Source organism: Cupressus sempervirens, chromosome 3, assembly GCF_028749045.1.
Source record: "Cupressus sempervirens isolate cs-2001-9-10 chromosome 3, ASM2874904v1, whole genome shotgun sequence".
In the NCBI taxonomy this organism is placed as follows: Eukaryota; Viridiplantae; Streptophyta; class Pinopsida; order Cupressales; family Cupressaceae; genus Cupressus; species Cupressus sempervirens.
Genome location: NC_143120.1, coordinates 1,095,606,675 through 1,095,627,648, shown reverse-complemented (window position 1 = coordinate 1,095,627,648; position 20,974 = coordinate 1,095,606,675). Strand labels below are relative to the sequence as shown.

The 20,974-nt window shown below is 33.6% G+C and overlaps 1 protein-coding gene across 1 annotated transcript; it reads left to right on the top strand.

The window, feature by feature from the left end:
* The first annotated feature begins 16,649 nt into the window (after positions 1 to 16,649).
* LOC149570602 (uncharacterized) lies at positions 16,650 to 20,110 on the top strand. The gene is made up of 2 exons (XM_089823181.1): positions 16,650 to 17,663; positions 19,498 to 20,110. Exons 1-2 carry the CDS (start codon positions 16,905 to 16,907, stop codon positions 19,933 to 19,935), a joined length of 1,197 nt encoding a protein of 398 aa, XP_089679307.1. The 5' UTR covers positions 16,650 to 16,904; the 3' UTR covers positions 19,936 to 20,110.
* The last annotated feature ends 864 nt before the right edge of the window (positions 20,111 to 20,974 follow it).

Sequence of the window (20,974 nt, the reverse complement as noted above, 5' to 3'; positions counted from 1 at the left end):
ACAAAATATGGGTTAGATGCAATGAATCCTACCTAATCCATATGAATTGAAATTAAAGAATGGAAGAATCAAGCAAGAAAAGGACTCCAAGACTTCTATTTAAGGAGTCATAGGCCAAAAAGCAAAGAGTTGTTCATACTGTTGCTAATGAAGTGCCAAATCTGTGAAGTGGTTAGAAGGGTGTCAAGGAGAAGACATCTAGAAGAAGGAAGAGCCAAATTTGTGAAGTGGTTAGAAGGGTGTCAAGGAGAAGACATCTAGAAGAAGCAAGAGCCAAATCTATGAAGTGGTTAGAAGGGTGTCAAGGAGAAGACATCTAGAAGAAGAAAGAGCCAAATCTATGAAGTGGTTAGAAGGGTGTCAAGGAGAAGACATCTAGAAGAAGGAAGAGCATGGACACTCTGCTTCTACAAGTGGTCATGAAGAGATGATTGCATTGGTACATTGAGCATGGAGACTCAAGGAGACTAAGCTTGAAAGGAGGGAAAGCTATCAAGAGTTGCAGTGATTGAAGGCCAGGCAAGGATATGAGCTACGAAGTGATCTGAGATCTGCAAGTTAAGTTGTATGTTGTAGTCAGGTCAAAATTTTCTAATACTCTAGAAATTGTATTAGATTTGAAAATCCTATGGACTTAGGTTGGCCTAATAGCCATTTGTAAATCCTTTAACAAGGTGGCATTCCAAGTGAATGTTCTAAAAGTCCTTTAACCAGGCCCACTTCTAACAGAGTGGTTAAATCCTTTAACAAGGTCACATTTAATAGTGTGTTGTAAGCCTTTAACAGGCAGGCCTTTCACAGGGTATCACTTCAGAAGAGTGAGAATTGAGTAGCATGTTACTGGTGGTTTTTCCCAAATTGGGTTTCCACATAAATCACTGTGTTATGTGTCGTGTGTTACGCTTGCATGTTGATTTATAGTAACTTGTTGATTAGAAAAGTTAAAGTTTTGATGAATAAATGGTTGAATGGGCTCACTATACTTAGAGAAAAGTTTGAATAGGACATTTGGACCTTGAACAACTAATTCACCCCCCCCCCCCCCCCCTCCCCCCCAGTTATTATAAAGCATTTCTAACATTAAATATAGAAGCAATTAAATATGTTATGAATAATGAGAGTTATGAATTAGAAAAAGAATTGTTAGCAAAACAAGAAGACATTCTAACTAAGGAAGAAGTCTTCTGGAAAAAAAAGTCTAGAGAAAGGTGGTTGGAAGAAGGAGATCGAAATAAAAAGTATTTTCATAACTCAACTATATATAACAGAACAAAGAATACAATAACTAGGATCAGAGGTAAGGGAGGTCAATTAACTAATAACTCATCCGAAATTGCTGAAACTCTCATTAATCATTTTCAGCAACTCTTAAACAACACGGAGGGATCAAATAGAGTAGAGCAAGATAAAATTTTGAAAGTAATCCCCAAATTGATATCCCCAGAAGATAATAAAGCTTTAAACCAACCTATGATGCTAGAAGAAGTAAGAAGTGTGGTATGTAGCTTGAATCCAGAGAAGTCTCTAGGACCAGATGGATTTCATGTTTTCTTTTACCAAAAATGTTGGGAAATTCTCAAAAGAGATCTTTGGGAGGCATTAGAAGCTTCAAGGAAGGGTGGATCCCTTCTATCAAAAATTAATCACTCATTTATCACCCTAATACCCAAAAAATTAGAGCCTAAAAATCCTAGTGATTTTAGGTTGATTACGCATTGCAACACTATCTATAAAATCTATTCCAAAATCTTAGTGAATAGATTAAAACTTATCCTGCCTAAAATTATATCAGAAGAGCAAACAGGCTTTGTACCGGGTAGATTCATTTTGGATGGCATTATAATTATACAAGAAGTAATACATTCATCTATTAAGAATAAGGAAGCTTGTAGGTTTATGAAGTTGGACATATAGAAAGCTTATGACATGGTTGACTGGTGGTTTCTTTGCAAAACTTTAGAAGCCTTTGGTTTCTCCCGTCAATGGATCAATCTCATATTTAAGTATATCTCCACCACAAGGATCTCGATCCTTGTAAATGGGTCGCCTGAAGGTTATTTCGAAGTCTCAAGGGGAATAAGACAATAAGATCCTTTATCCACTTTCCTTTTTATTATTATGGGTAAGGCTTTTGGTAGAGCTATTAAAAAACCTTATATGAATAAAGACATCAAAGGGGTAATGGTAACTAGGAACATGCCTAATATCACCCATCAAAAATATCTAGATGATACAATCCTTCTAGGAGAAAGTTCACAGAAGGAGGCAACTAATTACAAATTGATCATAGATAGTTACATGAAAGCATCAGGAAAAAAAGTTAATGAAGCTAAATAAGAAAATTTTTCCCTTAATACGAAGGAAAAAATGGAAAATCAAAATTTTCAAATAATGGGATACAAAAAAGGCCTCTTTCCATCTAAGTATCTCAGCATAGATTTGGAAAGAACCTCGAAATCAGGGAAGGTATGGCACAATACCTTGGAAAAAATGGAAGCAAGGATTGACAATTGGAAAGACAAATGGGTTACAAAAGCAGGTAAGAGTGTTAAGATTAGATCAGTCTTATCAGCTATTCCAACCTATCCCCTCTCTTGTCTTCCTCTTCCGAAACATGTATTCCATAAGTTTGAAACTAAATTGAGAGATTTTTTATGGAAAGATGGTGAAGACTCCAAAAAATTGGCACTTATTAAATGGGATAAACTATGCAAACTGAAGGAGCTTGGAGATTTAGGTATCAAGAACCTTTTATGGAAAAATGAAGCTCTAGGAGCTAAATTGGTCTGGCGTCTTTATTCTGATAAGGTTCAAAAATGGGCTAAGATTCTGTACAATAAGTATCTTAATGCAGATGATCCAAGTTCAATTTTTAGAATGAAGTCTCTCCCGAAGGGTTCAGAAAGTTGGAATTTCATGAGCAAGTGTTCACAATTAATTAGCAAATTTTTAACTTGGGATGTCAGAAATGGAGAAGAAGCTCTTTTTTGGGAAGACTCATGGGATGGACATCCTCCAATAGACAGGGGTCTTAGCTCAGTCAGTTTTTTAAAAAAATTAATTAATCTTTGGGGAAGAAGAGTTAAAGATTACAAATCTAGGTCCATCATTGATAACAACTACATTGGGACTTGGAAATCAATGGATGGATTAGATTTGAATCATGAGGAGGTTTGGGCATATCAAGAGATCATCTCAACTAGGGCAAACAAACAAGTTGAAAGGAAGGACATTTTAATTTGGGCAACATCTAATGATGGCAATTATAATGTTAAGAATGGTATAAGGCCCTTATTAATTCCAAAAGGTGGAAGGAAGTGGAGATTCCTACTCAGTTGTGTTGGGACCTAGCTTGTTTACCTAAAATAGGCTTTTTCTTATGGCTTGCATCCCAGAATAGGATTTTGATGGCAGATAGACTTAAGAGAATTGGCATGGTAGGCCCATCTAGATGTTATCTCTACAAAAGAAATTGTGAAGATGTCAATCATCTACTCTACAATTGCTCCATTCCTCGTAGATGTTGGGAATGGCTCTTTCATAATTTAGGTTGGTCCACGGTGCTTCCCAAAAATTTTAAAGATTTTCTCAAGAGTTGGCCAACTAATATTTGTAAGGCTATATATAGTAAGCTCTGGAACATCAGTCTGTCCATCCTCATGTGGGAAATTTGGAAAGAAAGAAACAGGAGGATTTTTCGCAATGAAGAGATGAAGGAAAAAGAATTGACTCTCAAGATAGAAGCTAGTATAGTTGAGAATATGAATTCCTACCTTAGGAAATTTAGAATGTTAGAAGGTTCCTTTTCATCTTGGATGGTACTATTAAGAAGCAGTGGCCCAAATTGATTAATCCTTCGTTGGTATACTCTAAGGCAGATAAGGAGGCTAGGAAAAATTGTAAGTGGTGCCCCTCACCGAAGGGTTGGACCAAGCTCAATTTTGATGGCACTGCTAGAGGCAATCCAGGGGTGGCTGGTATAGGATGCATTGTCAATAATGATTCAGGCAATTGGATAGCTAAAATAGCTAAACCCATCAATCTAACCTCAAATAACTTAGCATAATTCTCAGCCTTGGAAGAAGGTTTAAATACTTGCCTTCAGCTAGGCGTCACTAATTTAATTATTGAGGGCAATTCTCAAATCATTTTGAATGCTATAAGGAAGAGATCAACTCCAAATTGGATTCTTAACTCAAGACTACAAGAAGTCATCCTCTTGCTTGATAGATTCGAAGAGATTAGGATTTTCCATATCTATAGAGAAGGTAATGTAAAGGCAGAGTTATTAGCTAATATAGGGGCTGACAGTAAGCAGTTAGTCATGTCTATATCAAAGGCTCTTTCTAATTATATAATCCTTCATCTCTTAATTTTCATTACCAAAGGAGAGTACTAAATTAATTTCTTATGTCTTACTAGCAATGTTTACTTCTATTAGAACTAAGGTCACCTTTCAATAAGGTGTCGAAGGTCCATTTTAATTATATGTTTAAGCATGGCATAAGGAATTTCATGCCTTAAGTTTCTTTCACAAGTTGTCTACTAAACCTGTGAACAAGGACAAAGCACTCATTAGCTAGAGTGGTGTATTGTCTTAGTACATGATAGCCTATTTTCACTATTAGGTGGCGATTTCCTTTATTTCAGCTTCGAGTAAATTTGAGAGACTTCACTTTAGGATCTAGGTTTCTATTTCTTCAAATTGTCTGCACTAGGAAGGGTTTGCAACAAGAATACAGACACAAACATTTGTGTATTTCATACAACCAAAGTGAGAACGATGGCTTTTGTGGGGAATGTGAAGCTAGAACGTTGGAACAACATACTTAGACCAGTTGATGGCATGACAAGAATTGTTGTCAGTCAAGTGATAGGAGGAGTGTTCAAGTATGACCATTCTTGGAGGATGAATAGCGATGTCATTGACACTTTTATAGGCTGCATGGTGAGGATAGGATTTAGAAAGTGGGCTATGATTCGTCTGTGTCTGAACATATTTCAATCCACTTGGTGTAAAGGCATAGAGGAGGCAATAATGGGTCTTGATGAAAACTTGTGTCTTTCACTCCCTGAAATGTATATGAAGCACTCTCCGGGGAGCCTGATCATAGCTAATATCCCAAGGCGTCCTGCTTTAGTAATCAACAAAAAAGTAGCTTTCAAATTGGCATGGCCCAAAATGGAACCCTATTTTCATTTTCTAAGGGGATTTCATTTGAAGACCTCAACAGAGTAAACTTTTGTACTCCAAATATTGAGAAGACTATTAGGGAGAAGTCCTCGTTTGACTTCCCTCTATTTTTTAAGACAAAAAATCTAAACGATGTGGTTGAAATTATCATGATATATTGGAAAAAGTAACAGAGGCTCCTATAAGGTTGGCCTTTTTGTTGTCTTCGTCCTAGTTGTTTAAGGCAGCTTAGATGGTTTGAGGGGCCTTTTGTTCTATGTAAATCTTAATAGGTATAGCCCCTATAGTTTAATTTTAGGATTATATTTGTAGCACTTTAGCACTTATGGTATATATTAGTATCAGTCTTGGTTGTAATTATAGTCCTCCTAGTAGTATGTTTTTGTAAATAGATAGGATGGATAGGGCGCACAAATTTTGATTATATCTCTATATAACTCTTAGTATACTATAGGGTTAATTCTCTACAAAACAAGTATGCAGATTTAAAGCTAATATAAAATTGGTTAAATTATGATGTTTTTATGGGCTCACTCCAATTCACTTTTTAATGAACTAATAATGAGATGTGAATGATCAATTTGTTTCTCTTTTAGTAAGCAGTTTAGTAGGCTTTGAATCTTTCTGGTTTATGGATAATGTGGATGGAATTTGTGTTTGGTCCGTGATAGTCCATGGAGATTTAAAAATTTTAATGTTCGTTTATTAGTAGATTAACCCTTTGTTCATATTTAAAATCTCTACTTATTATGGTAATGAAGATTAATTTGGCTTCTTTGTTTAGAAGGTGTTTCAAGAATGATATTTTAAAGGGTGGTTTTAATGCAACGGATAGAATGTGTTTTATTGTTTATAGCTTTGGTCTATATCTACTTGCCACTATGGATTTTAATGTTGATTATTTTATCCCTTTGGTTTCAAGGTGGCATGTGTCATCATTTCCATGGAGTAGTAGTTTTGTTTTAGTTTACATAGAGGATATCATAGGGTTTTAGTCTAGAAATTCCTTTTTCGGCAGTTTTATTATTGGTGCTAATTTGGGATTATTATCTCTATATTATTAGATGTATGTTCCTTTTATGCATAAATTTTTAACTTGGGACCTTTTGGGGTGATTATCCCTATGCTAATGATTGGTTATTTCCTTATAACTCTGAGATCTCTAATGTTGTTGATTGATAAGTATAGTAGACGAAGTATGAGTTTAGCACGAAAGGCTTGGACAGCTCAAAGGTGGACTTGAGCAGGCATTAAAAAGATCTTTTATTCAATATCGATGTAATATTGAGGGGCATATCCCTATAATCTTTGTAATTTAATATTTGTAAAGATTCCACTGGGGTATGCCCCTTTTAAAATGTAATAATATAAGATTGGTGTCCTGGGCTAGACTGGAGGTTTTCTTCTCTGTTCTTTCCTACCAGTGCCCGTTTGAACAGAGGACAACTATTGTAATTTTATTTTAATTTAATAAAATTTATCAAGGCCTTGGCCGTTTACTGATCAAAAATAATAATAATTTTATAAAAAATATCTCAAGAATTAATTAAATAGAGAAATAAAATTATTTAATAAAGATATTTTAATTAAATGGCAAAAAGTTTGTGAATGAATATTAAAATATAATAAAAGAAATAAAAGAAAAAAGGGTTTTTTTATGTGATTACACAATCAAAGCCTTAAATTTGGGGAAAAACTCTTTATTAGCAATTTAGAGTTCATTTCTCCATAATTGGGTTTTGGAGGAGCAATTTTCTAAGAAGAAGGGTTTCAAAAGAAAGGGGATTACTTGTGTGCTCTGTGCGTTTATTGTATTAGCATCAGATTTAGGTAGAATCTTGTGGATTATTTACACAGTAGTTTTTTGTTCTTCAAATTCCTATCTTCTTCGTGTGTGGATAAATCTATTTTCAGAATCTTAAATTTGGTTGAAACGCTTGTGTTGAAATTTACTCTTCTCTATTCTTGAATATGTCTATGAACAGATTAATTAAATTGAAACCCTTATTGTAGATTTTAATTGTTCTTTTTTATGAGATTATCTGTATAGGAGAATTAAGAATTTAGAAACCCTTATTCTGTTAATTTAATAGAATGATATTTTAATCAGGTAAGGTTTGGAAGAAAAATCAATTTATAAAATGCAAAATTTGATTTGGCTCGGGAGGGTTTTGCATTTTTTGTTATTTGTTTTTATATAAAAAATAATATTTAAAAATATATATAATAATAACTTGGTGGGCGGGGCCACTAACCCCCCACCCACCTTCCTTCTCTCCTACGACGACCAACAACATTATTGTTGCACACATAGTAGATACTCCTGCTGACGCAACAATACTCTATTGCAGTTGCAGCAGGCTTGCTATGACAGTTGTGAACCAATAGGCCAATGGGCCTTTAAACACGCTGATATTTATTTTAAATTTTATAATTTTTTTAATAATTATTATTAATTAATGTTTCTTTTAATATAGTTTCATTAATTATTAATTAATTTTATTAATGTAATTTTATTAATTTTTAATTAATAGTAAATATTATTTGATAAGTTCAAATTAAAATTTTATTATGTTATTATTTAATGATTATGATTATTAATGATCTTGTAATTATTTTATTTAATAATCAATAATTATTATTTAGAGATATCATATTTCCACAATCCATTGAAATTATTAGTCTGATTTCTGGATTAGATTGTGTTTAATTTTTACCATCAACGTTTCGAATCATACTACATGATTCATCATCAGGATGAGAGAGCAGGAGGTGCAAAACCAACAGAGTTGCAGATGGGGACTAGCTCAAAAGATAAAGGACTAAGGAAAGAGGGGGTACATGCAAGCAAAGGGTTGAAAGAAATAAGGAATTGGAAATGAGAAAAAAAAAAAAAAGTGGGTTGAGTGAATGAAAAGGAGATTAAATACTTGTGTTTTGTGAGTTTATGATATGTTTTTAATTTCCTTTTCATTCACTCAACCCACTTTTTTTTTTTTTTTTTTCATTTCCAATTCCTTGTTTCTTTCAATCCTTGGCTTGCATGTACCCCCTCTTTCCTTATTCCTTTATCTTTTGAGCTAGTCCCCATATGCAACTCACTTGGTTTTGCACCTCCTGCTCTCTCATCCTAATGATGAATCATGTTGTATGATTTGAAATGTTGATGGTAAAAATTGAACACAATCTAATCCAGAAATCATACCAATAATTATTATTTAAATTATTTTATGATATTTATTAGAGGCATTTTTATTTTTAGAGGTTAGTGGTAATGATGCACTCAAATTTAAAAGTGAAAATGGGTTAAGTTGTAAGGGGAAAATTGTAGACATTATCAAACTGAAAACTTACAATGAAATGAAAACTTGAACCTTAATGTTAACTCAAATTGTGTGTTTTCAAAACTTAACAAAACTATGAAACTACACTGTTAGTTGTATACTTTCCTGTGTGTTAAGTTGGGGTTGACTTAGAGTGTTGACCAATTTCAGGATGTCTAATAGAGGCTGGGAGTAATTATTTTGGTGATGTCATGGTTTTTGTATATATGTACTTGATTTTGAATCGGTCTTGTTAAGATGATTGTATTGGTGAAATTTGTGATTTTGATCAATGATGTTTTCAATACTTTCCAATTGCTTGTTTAAGAATTGATGTGTGGTTTGTGGTCATATGAGACCTTCTACTTTTACTAAACTTAGGGTAGGTTATTTGTATGTCATATTGGGAAGTGTCTTGCAATGGAGGCTGGAGCCCTACAGTGGTTGCCTGGGTAACCCATTCTAGGTTATTTTAATAAGTGATAATATTGCATTAAATGAGAGTAAAATGAATTAATAAGAGTCATTTTTATTCCTTATCCATGCCTCGTGTGCTAGTACAAACTAGGATGGGAATAGAGAGTATGCTTGATTGTAAACTTGCTTTGTTAGCATGCCTTGTTAGTATGAAAGGATACTAGTGCCGCATAGAGTCACTAGGGGGGCGAAGTCCAGTGAGGCTACCAGGGTAATCTTAGATTTGACTCATACGATGACACTTGCCCACTTACATAGTAGATTCCTTACATGTCATTGTTGCCTATGGGTTTAGATATCATTTATGTCTTGGTACCTTGAGTTAGATAGCTTTCAGGATTTCCTTGATCTAGATTTTGGATTTGACTTTTGAGTTTGTTATCTTGTTTGGAACTTGAGATTATCTCCTCAGCATGATGGGAGTGGACCATTTAGGTTACCATGAGGTTGGGTGGTAGTGCTTTTTACTTTTACCATTGAGATCCAATAGTTCGATCATGGCTGGAGTTCACTGTTTTGTACTTCCTTTCATTCTATTCTTGTGTACTATGATAGATGGCTATAGGTCTATCATATTGTATTTTACTTCATGGATATTAAGAGATGATGTAATCTATTTTATGATTTATATTCTTTCAACCTTTCATACCCTGTGACCTGTACAGTGGATGATTGTGCATTCTTATTATTGCCAAGTGGCATTTGAGATTATTGTATAGTATTTAAATGGATTCATGCTTGTTGTTATTCTTTAATGTGGATGTGTTATATATTGGTTTTAGTATTAATTAAACTTAAATATGATTCAACATCATGGGACCCTTAAGAATTATAATATGTTTTACGATATGTGTTTATGTGTATGTTATTGCTTCCGCTATATTATATCTATTATTGTTAAGTTATTATCTTTTTTTTTTAAATGTTTAGCAAACTTAGTGAAACATTAGGTTTATTTTTTTTAGGTTCCTTGGCGGGGCATTACAAGAACTAACTCTGAACTTGGTTATAACTAGAATGCTTGACATACACATGAAATTGTCTTCAATACCCGAGTGAGCTCGGCAATCACTAACTTACTTAGTAAGGCTTAACATTTTGTGTAACATCAAAGACAACATACAATTGAATAATTGTTTTCAACGTTATTCTCCATCCTTGATTTGACCCTCATTGCTTCATGATCTTCATGACCCATTTTTCTTGAAAAGGGAGAGCTCTCTCCTCATCTCACAATGCTCATACTTTGTACTAATGTTATGTTGCAAGAATTCTAGGTACTCTTTGTAGTTTTTGAAGACTTGTTGCCCCACCTCATCTCTTACATATCATAGTACCATAGTAGCATATTTTTCATTAGTTTAGCTTCTCTTCTCATGCATTAGAATAATACATCTAGCTTAAATATGAAGATTGTAACACTTCATGCTTGCTAGTTTAACTTTGCATTTCTCATTCTTTTAGTTTACTTGTATTTGCATTGCATAACATCTTTGGTTCTTGGACATTTGCACTCTTTCTATTGTTCTTGAATCTACCATTTCATGATGCACCTTGCAAGGGGATGCATATCCAAGCTCATTTGAGAGCCACAACACTTTATTTGTAACCCTTTGCACATCATGAATAGGGAGCTCTAAGTTGTCATTCAAGCTTCTCAATCTATGAGATCCCTTAGATAGAAGGACTTAGAGAAGTGTACATTTTGGTGTATACAGCTACAGGGTCAATCTCTAAGTGGGAGGTGGTTTAGTGTGGAGCTTGATTAGTCCTCAAGTAGGAGATTATTGATTTGTGGTGATTGATCAAGAAAGTAGTGTACACATTTCACAAGTTTTGGGGTTTAGGACATAGACCCAATTTTTTTTGCTTAACTCGTCACACATTTTTGAGTTGACTCATCAAGTATGTGTAGGGCTAACTTGTTAAGAAAATATAAGTGTTGTATTAGTGGCTTAGAGTTTGGGTTTTTTCCTAATGTAAATATATGGCTTTTTGTAGTATTATTGAGTTGTAAGGGAGATTAAAGATTTTAAGAAGTTGAAGTTAAAGGATAATAATATTGGACTCGTTGCTTGGTGGACGTAGCCTAAGGGTTGGGTGAACTGCGTTATATCTTTGTATCTTCTATTTATATGTGTCCTTTATTCCTTTGTGATATTGGTTAATGTACCTATTATTTTCTGTCTAGCCAATCCTAACAACTTTTTAATTTTACACCATGATTTTTCCTTTTTTGTAAGCTTTTATTTAGGTGAAATTATCTCCCTACCAATTGTAATTCCATCTAGGCATATAATTTCTCACTTGTGTTATGAATAATCTATACATTGACTTGGATAACATAAATCAATGTTATTAAAATTGAAAGATTACTTTTTATTAATTCAAGACTAACCAATTTTGTCTATAAAGAACTATAAACAAATATAATGTATATATATTCCATTACCATTTCTTTTCAAAACTCAACAAATTTTAATTTTAATTTTACTTTTTAACAAATCATTATATCAATATATAAAATTAATATAATATATTCATAATGATTTAAATTTAATTTAATTTTTAAAATTAAATTATATAATAATATATAAATATATGATATGATATTTATTTTTTGAAATATTTTTTAACATATATATATATATAATTTACATTAAATTATTAAAATTAAAATTATTATTATTATTATACAATACTTTTTTTTTTTAATTTACTATTTATCTAAAATTAAATTATGTAATCTAAATATATTATTGAAAAAATTAAAATCTATATTATTGTATTTGGTGAGGCACATATTATTGCAATCACTTGTGCATAACTAGTGATTAATTCTTCCCATTTCAACCAATAAAATGTAAGTATTTTTATAATTAAGTTAATCCTTTGATTTTTTCTAATGTTTATATGTTAAATCTTAATTTCTAAAATGATGAAAATAATTTTACTTTAGTTTGATTGGCTCATATTATTTGAGTCTTATAGAAGGAATTTGAGGAACCACTACCCTATATTTAAGGATGAAATATATAAAATATGAAACACATAACGCGTATATCAAACTATAAAACTTATCAAATAATTTTTTAGCTATAATAGTTACATATAATAAATTCAAAATTATTTTTATGTTAGAAACTATTATTTGATACATGTAGTTTGAATGATAATTATTTTTAATCTTAATGATTTAAAGGGAATAAATGAATTCTAACATTACACTTATATGATAATTTTTTTAGAAATTATTATTCTTCAAATATTTAAATATGTATGAAGATAAATTTTTTAATCTTAAAAAATATTGATTAAATTATATTAAATTACTCACTATTAAATTTTTATTCTTAAATTATTATAACTTACCTCAACTCACTATTTTTTAACTATTAAATTTTTAATCTTAAATTATTACAATTTATGGCAAATAAAAGCCACTACATGGCACTTGTTTAAATTAAATTATATTATACAATAAATTTATACATTACATATAAATATTTTATAAACTTTAATATAGTCAATTGTATATCTAATGTCTATAAGTTTACCTTTCAAATATATATATATATATAAAGAGATAACATACTTAACTTTAAGATGATACTTCTCTCCATATATTCATACACACACTCCTCAAATTCCATCTTTATCTTCTTCTTTAGATTTATCTCTTTATTTATCTTCATTTCTCTCCTTGTAATCCTAACATAACATGTTTATTGATAATAGAAACTAATCATCTTTTATATTGAGAGGCTTTGTTTTAGTCATGTTTGTATTCTTGTAAGTGGTTGCATAGTTTATTTGAAGCTTTCACTTCTTTCTTCAAACTTTTCTTTTCAAATAACATCATTAGCTAAATGATCCACCAATTGATATGTTGTACTACACAAATATAAGAATAAACCAAAAGTTTTCCTAAATAACATTTCACAATTCTTAGGGTGTACTCATTGCACACCAAGATGCAATTGTTAATTAGTTTATAACTTACTTAAAAGAATACTAAAGTCTTTATATTTTTTAAATTTTAATTTGCCGAATAGTCATATTGGTGCGAACTGCTTAAACATCACACACTATGGCTTGATTCCTAGTGCAAAAGTGGTAAATAGTCAAAGTTTGACTTACTTTTCCAGACTTAATTTCTCCCTTAATGTGTGATGTTTAACGCTGGCTAGTGGTGGAGCTTAATTAGCCGATAGGCTTTCACGTGGGCCCACTGGATTTTCCTCACGCTGGCACTTGTTCCAGTAAAATTTACAGCTGCTTGTGCCGAAAAAATTAGATCCGTCACTGATAAAACTCAATTGGAATGAGCTTCCACGCACCGCCTACATGATATCTGTATAGTGGTCAACTAGCAACGTGATAGGCCACATAACCGCTTTCCACAAACCTGGTTGCCACTTTAAAAGTGGACTATATAGGAGGATAACTCCTGCATCAGACCTTGCAGAGGAGGAGGGCATAATCATCAGCTCTTTTAAATAAAATCAAATCTCCGTGGAAAGAAATGAGGAAAATTGGATAGATCTGCCATTAGAGTGGCGATCAGAACTCAATTATGGTGGACTGTCATCAATAAAAGATGTCGAAAGCCTCATTTACCATGACGAACAGATGAGATTGCCATCAAATGGAAATCTGGAACAATTGATGGTTATTCCTATGGCGGAAAAGGTAAAGACCAATTATTTACTTGAAGAATCTGAGCATTGAAATGCGAATTCCGCCATTCCTAACAAGAAATATGTGATCTTGCCGAATCGAAGCGAAACAGAAGTAGAAAAAGAGAAGCATTACAGAGGGGTTTGAAGACGTCCATGGGGGAAATTTGCTGCAGAAATAAGGAATTTGATGAGGTAGGGAATGAGGGTTTGGTTGGGACATTATCAACTGCAGAAGCGACAACCATGGCATACAACAAAGCTGCTCTCAAAATGAGGAGGCTTCGTACTTTCCATTGTGTCGAGGGCACATTTGTCTCTGCGAACAAACCAGAACATGTTCCACTTATTTCCATCGAACAACACATTTTGAAAATCTCCAGACTCCATCATGATGATTAGGCTCGTATATGGGTGTGATACTGAATCATAAGAGGAACAACGCATGTTCATTTTATGATTTAGTATCATACCCATATACAAGCCAGAGCTGGTATTTTCAACGGCGACATTGAAGAAATTTGTGCCTGTCATTTATGGAACATGGCTGAAAATTTATTCCATGAACAAGAAAAGAGCTTTACGACATGATTGAAAGGTGTACAACAACATTGTCGAGGACAATCAAGAGAAGAGGAGAAAGGTATGAGTAGCTTTGTTTGCAAGGAAGGCAGGAGAAATAAGTGAATCTTGCATGGTTGTGAGTGATGCATGAGAAGGTGGGAAGACAACTTTTATAAAACATTTTTCTTCAAAAAAACTTAACCTGTTATAGCATTTGTATTGTAACTGTGTTTTATTATTATTATTTTTATTTTTATTTCAATTTCGGAGCCAATACTGAATTTTAGGGAGTAATTCTAATTCCATGAAATTGTGCATATCTTTTAGGCCCCGTTTGTTTGCTGGAATTAACCTGGAATAGGGAAACGGGAATAGGAAAATTGGAATAAATCTATTCCAATTTGGGCCTCCAATTTTCCTATTCCCGTTTCCCTATTCCAGGCTAATTCCAGCAAACAAACAAGGCCTTAGGTTAATACAATTGCATTCCAATAAAATATGATGCATTAGTAATGCAACAAATAGATTTAATGCAACAAATAGATTTAAAAGGTTCAAATGTACAATAAATTGTTTGTTTAAAATTTCTAGTGAACACCATTTACTCGGTTTGAATTGAGATTACAAATGGTAGGATTTCATCAACATTTAGAAGGTTTCAAATAATGATTAGAATATTTTGTAATCAATTAATAGTTATGGTAAATGAAGCACTCTAGGCGTTGCATGAACAACTCAATGGAGATTTTTTCTTTGACATTAAACTTTTTCTATGAATTAGAATAAATATGTCGTAATTAAATTTCTCAATTTTTAAAATAGTTTAGTTCAAATATTTATTTTTGTTATTATTTAAATTTAATATTAATTTTTTTAATATAATTATATTATAAAATATATAATAAAATGATATAAACTATATATATTATGAAAAATTATTACAAATGATATTTGGTAAACTTTTTTAAAACACAAAATTTGTACATATTGGGTTTGCACATTGTATAATAATTGGACTATGTTAAGTAGGAGACATTTTCCACCACTAATCAAATTGTGATATTGTTCTCACAATTTAATTATGCAGCTTCTATGTCAAACTCGTTGACCCATGTTTCATGAGTAGTGATAATCCATCTCTAATGAGAATAAATGGGACATTTAGCACTCATCAGATTTAGGTGATGTTCATTTTTTTGCATGTGCATTTAGTTGTTTCAAGAGTCTATCACAATGTTTCTAAAGTTTCTAAAATGCTTCTAAATAAATTAGCATCACCAAATAAATATATTGGCCACTCTCTAGAAGACTCTCAAATTATTGTATAGAGAATAGTAAAATAATAATACAGTATTGAAGCTCTTTTAACATGTTTTGCCCATATTTAATTATTATTTTTTGATCGATAATTGCTTTTGACTAGAGCTTTGAACCAGTGAGGCCACATTCTTGAGGGACCTCATCCTCATTTTTTGTCAGCATCCTATTCTTGTTGTCCCCTACAACCAACCTTATATCTCCCAATCTTTCCTTGGTTAGTGATTCATCTGAACTCCCGCTACCCATCCTCACCTTATCACTCCAATCTCCAACCTCACCTTATCACTCCACATTCCAACCTCATCTTATCCCTCCAAAAAATTTCCTTATATCTCCTAGCTAGAATCACACCTTATAACTCCCCATCGTGCTTACATCACTCCAACCATTTGCCCTTGCCACGCTGACAGTCGACTCTCCCAACAAGAACAAACCCCTTATATCTCCCATTGGTTGACACCTTATCACAATCAACACTCCAACGAGGTGAATATCTCTAGCAACTGCAACCCCTTATCACTCCATGTCTACCCTTCTATTTCGCAGCAACAACATCTTACCTGTGACCAACAATGCCTCCAACCACCAACCTCCACGTGAGCGCTAATTTTGAACATCAATAATAATCATCTTTCACACTTGTAGGGATTTGAACAATTGACTACCCTATTCACAAGGCTCATGACTTTACCGTCCTGCTGCGGACTTATGCCCACCCATATTTAGTTATTAACAAAGATTTAACATAGACATTTTCGAGCATAATTTTTTATGACAATTATTAGACTAATATGAAACTTAAACAAAACAAATTTGAAGAAATAATACCACATTAAACAATATGCAAAATAAATACAACCCCAAACCTATCGACTATACACTTGCACCCTGTTTTGGTGCAAGCGCTAGTATTATGCATGGGGAGGAACTAGAGTCTCTTTTTCTCACAAGTTGTTTACACAAGAAGATAAATTTATAGCTTGCATAGTCACTACCGATTTAGTGGGAAACTAAATGAAATGTGCTCGCAACGGGAAATCTTTGTCTCATTCAATCAAAAATAAAAAAAGCGATGCTCAAACTTTTTATTTTGAATATTTAAATAACTTAGCAGCGTGTTAAGCTCGCATAAATCCTTGGGTAGCAACTACCACGTGACGCCTGGAATTCTTCTCTGACAGGAATCCCTGCTTTTCGCACCGAAAAAAAAACCCAATTTGCAAAGACGCTGGTTGCGCACTAACGAAGTTTCTTTTGCAGATACACAAATCAGATGAGATAGGTAGGAAAGCTTTAGTAGTAGCATTTGTTGGAGTGATCAAGGAGAAAGCTTGGCTTGGCTGAACAATGGAAGCTCACACGTATTGCGCTTGTTGCATGCAACTGCAGCGAGCCAGGTGTGAAAGATGCAGAGGCTTTTATGTTGTGCACATGCCTCCGCTTGTACACCAACACGAGCCCTATGAACCGCAGCCCCTGTATTATCACCATTATCAGGGCTCGCACGCCTGGCGATCAAGATGGCTTCGCAGAATGGAGGAGGAAGAAGAAGAAATCTCTGAAGCCCCTTTTCAGCATCGGAAGAAGAGGGTCGATTCTTGCAGGAACTCAACGGGAAAAGGGAAAGAAAGTGAAAAGCAAGAGAGGCTTTTACAGACTTTGATCCAGCGTCTGGAGGCGCTGGAAGTGGGAATGAAATGCCTCGCTAGGGTTCCAAACGGGGGATCGCCTCCCCTGAAGCCGCAAGGCGGACGCAGCGACCGTTGCGTCGCGCGATCGAATCCCACGGCCGACTGTTCTCCTACACGCGTTACTGAAGCGTATCAGGGTGCCCTAAAACGAGGGTTTAGTAGTGAGGAGAGGAGCGCAATGAATCGTGAAGAAGCGGCTGTGGTGATCCAGTCACGGTTTCGAGCTTATCTCGTACGCAGGTCCCGGAGCCTGCGAGATCTTAGACATCTCGCCGTGCTCAAGATGAGCCTCAGAGAGCTTAAAGCCCTTTTCTCTGTTGCGCGCTTTAGACGACTTATGAGCCGTGATGCAGATGAACGCAACGGCTTTTCCGAAAAAACAACTGCCCTTCTGCTCGAGGTCGATTCTGTTAAGGTAAATGCCCTAAAATATCGCTTTTCGCACTTGATGGATCATTTTCGTGCAATTTATCGTGGAATCAAGGATGTTAGGTCGATGTTGTGAGATTGTGCTGTAGATTTTCAATAATAACACAGTTCTTCAACCTCTCTTTTGATTTTTTTTAAATTGAACAAGTGTTTTGATTTTAAAAATAAATAAAATTGAACAGTTGTCTTGAATTTTTGGTGTTTTTGGGGGGAAACAGCAGGCAAATGAGAGGAAGAATTAATATTGATATAACTTGCTTCCATCCCTTCTATATCTTAAATGTCTAATTAAACCCTCTGCAAGCAACTTTCTATGCTGCATTTACCGCCTGTGTCAAAAATGAAGAAGAAGGAAATAAATAAACGAACTGTGTGAAGATGAAGTCAGTACACAATTTAACTCGAATGCTTCTGGTAACAACTCTGTAGAAAACTCTTCAAAAACATAGAAATTGTTTACAAGGTCTCTGGAAATATCTTGTATTATTGGACAAAATTAACTAGGTAAAACCGGAAGTAGAAGTGACTTCGCAGCTATTCGATGGGCAACCTGCTCCCTTGTGCAATTGCTATATTGTAATTGCATTAAATTTTTTTTGTGAACAAGCATAGGTTAATCCATTTAATTTTCCACAATCCATGTAATATAGATAATGCAATTTTTTGATTCGATTGTGTGAAAACTTAAAAGTGTTTTTTTTTTCCATCAAATTACATTCCGTCATCCCTCATCAGGAAAAAATGGAAAAGCATAGATTAAAATTCCTTTAAATTGAAATGAAAAGCATATAATTTTAATATAATGACCCTAAGAGAACCAAATGATGCTAAACAGATAAAGCAATCGTAACAGAAGATCTGACGGAGCTACCAAGGAAATAAGTAGTATTCTCAATTCTGTATGTGACGTTTAACCCCATTTCCTAGGTTTGACCGTTTAATGTTTACAACTTCACAAGAGGTCGAGATTTCTGCTTTCTTACTATCAACGAGCACACATATTTAGCTGTTATATCAAAACGAAAGTAAAGAATGAAATATCAGAACAATATTATAGATGTTATATCAAAACAAGACTAAAGAAAGAAATATCAGACCAAAATACGAAGAAAGAATTAAAAACTTCTTTAAGATTTCACTGAGAAAATTACTTTTCTCTGTTCAGATTGTATAGTCTAGCAGTCATCTGAGCAATTGTTTTTTTTTCTGTTTATTCATTTCTGAACTGTTTCTTCATATTTAAAGGGTCAAGTATCTACGCGTAAGTATGAGTGCAGGTTATATATTGTATATCAGAAAACTGAGTAAATTTATTGACCTGTTTGAGAAATGGTATAAATCTGATATTGTTGTGTCTTGTTCTTTGAATCCTCTTTTCCATTTTCCAATTTCTTTAAGTTGCCATTTTATATCAGCTCTATAGAGAGGCCAAAGGTTTCTTTTGTCAATGAAGTTTTAAATAAACGATGTTGCTGAGAGATGATTCTGTTAAGCAAATAGCCCGCTGAATAGAACCAGCACCCTCTGAAGCTACTGCTTATTGGCACGAAAATATCCAGAATCATGTTATTCTTAGTTCTTTCTAGCTATCCATCAGCTTAGGAGAGGCTACTAAGCCTTTTTCTTTCCTTAGACCAGTTCAACCCAAATTGGTCGCGTGGAGAACCAAAAAAATTGAGTTTTTTTGTTCAAATTGTGAAAACTGGTGCCTGCCTTAGCGGGGCAAAACTAAATAATTGTGGGTTTGATCGATTGATAGACTGGTTTTCAATTAATTGTGATTCGAGAGTTTCTGATGATGAGCTGTTTTTGGGATGCAGGGTTCGGACCTATTGGTAAGGGAGGCTCGGAGGTCATTGAGCAAGGAACTGGTGACATTACTCGGTTCCTTAGATAAAATGGGGACCCAACCTAAACCCTCGGTCCAGGGTAGAGAGGATTTTGCGGTGAGGATGTCAAGTGATTGTTTTGATTGCAGTGGGGAAGCGCCCATGCCACATTCGGAGTCGCTGACAGAGGAGGAGGACGAAGAAGAATTTACTCAAGAGGCGAATGATCGGAGGAGTTATGCGTCTGATAGAGATAGAGATAGGGACCATTTCACTCTCGCGCGCAACAGAAGCAGACATGGGCTCAATTATCACAGACCACCCGATTTCGACGTGCCGAGATTTGCAAATGGCAAAAACGGCAGGAGAAGGTTTGGTTTTCCAGAAATGCCTGATTTTCGTTACGATTGTTATGATTTTCCCTTCTGAGATGTACCAATTACTCTGGAAATTTTCCCCTGTTTTGGAAGGGCGCCAGCGGCTTTTTGCTTGGTTTGTATTGCACGCAAGAACTACAATGAATTTGGTGTGGTTATACACAAAACATCGATTAAAGCTGTTACTGTATTCGATTCTTATTCTTTTACTAGAGTGGCTTTCTTTCTATTGTTAGTATTTAATATGGTAGTACTTACATCAGGTGAAGCCTCAATGGTTAAGCTGATAAAAAGCTAATCTTATTTACTTAATTAGAAATAAAAGCTAATCTAGAAGTCTTAAATATTAGTTCTCTTTTAGTTATTCAATTTAAAAATAAATTTTCTTTTCATGGATAATTAATAATTATATTTGTTTAGTACAGTTATGTTTTATTCGTTTTTACAAAATCCATTTTATGGTCATATATAGTGCATGTTTATATATTAATATAAACATGTTGATTGACATATTTTTAGCTTGTTTGTGACGAAGGTATTGACATCTTGATCTTACTTCTCAATATAAAAGCCCATTGATTTTGTTTTTACTTATCCTCTACTCTCATGAAGATTTATAAGAACATTGGAAACTCACCATTTCTCAACATTATGGCCTCTTTGAAAATCTCTCTTTGGTATAGTAATATTTGTAGGTATAATAGATAATAATAATAATAATAAATAGATTGGAACTTGATGTCCAAGAAAACATAACATAAATTAAATAAGTTACCATTATTTAATTATAACTAGTTAAATGAAATTAATTAAATTTGTCAATATTAATGTATTTTTTAAATTTCTCTAATATACGATATATTTCTACAATTTCAATAAATTATTTATTTTATATATGAAATATGCAACGAATAACTAATTTGATTTGTGTTTGTAAATGTATTTATATTCCACTATAATGTTAGTTCAACATACAAACTCATAACATCAACAATAACAAACTTTCAAACCACAAAAGCAAACTTTCCAACCACAAAAGTTTTATGGTACACATACTTTTTCTAGAATATCATATTTGACATCAATGACAA

What these genes read in the sequence shown, in the direction of transcription:
- LOC149570602 (XM_089823181.1), top strand. Translation starts at nt 16,905, where the DNA reads ATGGAAGCTCACACGTATTGCGCTTGTTGCATGCAACTGCAGCGAGCC. An exon ending in TCGAGGTCGATTCTGTTAAG is followed by an intron (nt 17,664 to 19,497) that starts GTAAATGCCCTA and finishes TTTGGGATGCAG; the next exon opens with GGTTCGGACCTATTGGTAAG.